Raw genomic sequence first — 1,917 nt, 5'->3', positions numbered from 1 at the left:
CAGGTAGACGGTCACGCATGAGTGATTCTATTCTAGCGTTGCGTCGTCGCACAATTCAAAAGCTCTCTAATATTCAAGTTTTAAACTTGAGGTCAGGGTTCCAGGCTCCACCATACATAGCATTTGTATCTTTGGGATGTCCACAACATATCTCTACACAGCTGTATAAGTGTTTGTATAATGTGCTCCTGTTATTATTATTATTATTATTATTATTAATAATAATAATAATAAAATTAAATGGAAGTAGAATATCACTTATATCAAAATAATATATTTTTATATATTATATATTTACAATATTTTTTTTTTTACCTTTCATTCAGTATGTTCGATTATCCAATGATACCCGTCCTAAAGATGTCTTAAATTTACTATCAAAGCATTGGAAACTTCCGACACCTCATCTTGCAATATCCGTGGCAGGGGGCACAAAAAATTTCACACTCAACAAACAGGATCAAGACACATTCAATAGAGGGCTAATAAAGGTAAGCATACCTGTTTAATAATATAATAATAATAATAATAATAATAACCACCACAACAGCAGCAACTGTAACAGTATTGGCACCAACAACAATTTTGTTTTCTTATGCAGTATACCGCAAATGTCCATTTTAGAAAAAAAAAAAACTATCAAGGTGATTTACCACCCTTCTCCCCTCCCCCCTCCCATCTCATTGCATACACTCCTCTGCTCCATGGGGAGGGTATTCTTAGTCATTCACCAAATTCAGCACTACCCAATTTCGTTGGAAATCATTCGTTTACTACATACCGGGCACTGGTGGCTCCAGAAATTTACCGACAGGTGGTCCAACAAAGAGGTCAAACTAAGGGGCTGATTAGAGCCTCAGTGAAGGTCAATATAAGAGATTTTTATTGTGTAGGTTGGCCAAAAATTGTGCACATAGAGATTGGCAATCACATTAACTTCATTTGGATTGGCAATTTTTATGTTGTCAAACAAAAAGGATCCATGCTTTTGTGATGAGGTAATTTCCCCTTCTGCTTGGCAAGAAGACTTTAAACTGACAATGTTCTGTATGCTGTCTGCCAGTTTGTGTGCTTTTATGTTTCTGCTGTTGATCTGGTTGTCCATTGTTAATAAAATTTCATTAGACTATATTAACTATCATACATACATATAGAAGTATGAATTTTATGAGTTGACAAGACATGAACTGTTGATTCACTATTGTATGACTTTTAATTTTCAGGCTGCACAGACTGTGGGGGCTTGGATCATCAGTACAGGTGTCAATTGCGGAGTTCACAAAGCAGTTGGTGGAGCTGTCCGTGAAGGTCAAGCGATGAGATGGATTTCAAACAAAGGTCAAGCAAGGGCACCAATTCACTGTATCGGTATCGCACCTTGGAGTTACGTAGAGAATTGGCAGTCACTTGTTGGCAGGAAAGGAGAGGTATTTTACTTTATTACGAGGTGTGGGGAATGGAAATGGTTTTAGTTGTGAGAAAAAAATTCTGGTGCTATAGACAATTTGGACTTCAGGATTGGAAGACAAGCATCTTAACCACTGAGCTACAGCAGTTCCAAATGATAATAACAGCATCATTATTTTGTGTGTTATATTTTTATTTTATTTATAGTGATCAGTAGACATTAATATCAGTGACCCTTTGAAGGGTAACCTTTTAAAATATTAAGTAAATAATTATAAATTATCATGTTTAATCTAAAAGAACAATTATCTTCAGCTTTTTACATTGGTTATTATAGCTTAGTATATCAGATTGTTTTTTTACTATCCAGTAATCATAAAAAATAATTTATTTTGATTTTCTTCTTTATACTGGGTAACCAGATGAGTTTTATTATACTGTTCTTACCCAGTATATATACTGTCTCTTATACACATCTAGATCTGTCTAAGAGACAGGATTTACACTGTA

At 34.7% G+C, this 1,917-nt stretch overlaps 1 protein-coding gene across 1 annotated transcript in view; it reads left to right on the top strand.

The window, feature by feature from the left end:
• Positions 1-326: 326 nt before the first annotated feature.
• LOC117109470 (transient receptor potential cation channel subfamily M member-like 2) overlaps positions 327-1,917 on the top strand; it is a gene marked incomplete at both ends in the record, with an annotated part of 3,710 nt that continues 2,119 nt past the window's right edge. Inside the window, 2 exons of the mRNA XM_033251832.1 lie at positions 327-491; positions 1,224-1,427. Of these exons, the coding sequence (XP_033107723.1) occupies positions 327-491; positions 1,224-1,427 (369 nt within the window). The remainder of the gene's footprint in view (positions 492-1,223; positions 1,428-1,917) is intronic.

This window comes from Anneissia japonica, unplaced genomic scaffold, assembly GCF_011630105.1.
Source record: "Anneissia japonica isolate Jap-2015-1 unplaced genomic scaffold, ASM1163010v1 scaffold14335_len4187_cov163, whole genome shotgun sequence".
Classification (NCBI taxonomy): domain Eukaryota; kingdom Metazoa; phylum Echinodermata; class Crinoidea; order Comatulida; family Comatulidae; genus Anneissia; species Anneissia japonica.
The sequence above is the reverse complement of the archived record's forward strand: the minus strand, read 5'-3'. Positions and strand labels throughout refer to the sequence as shown.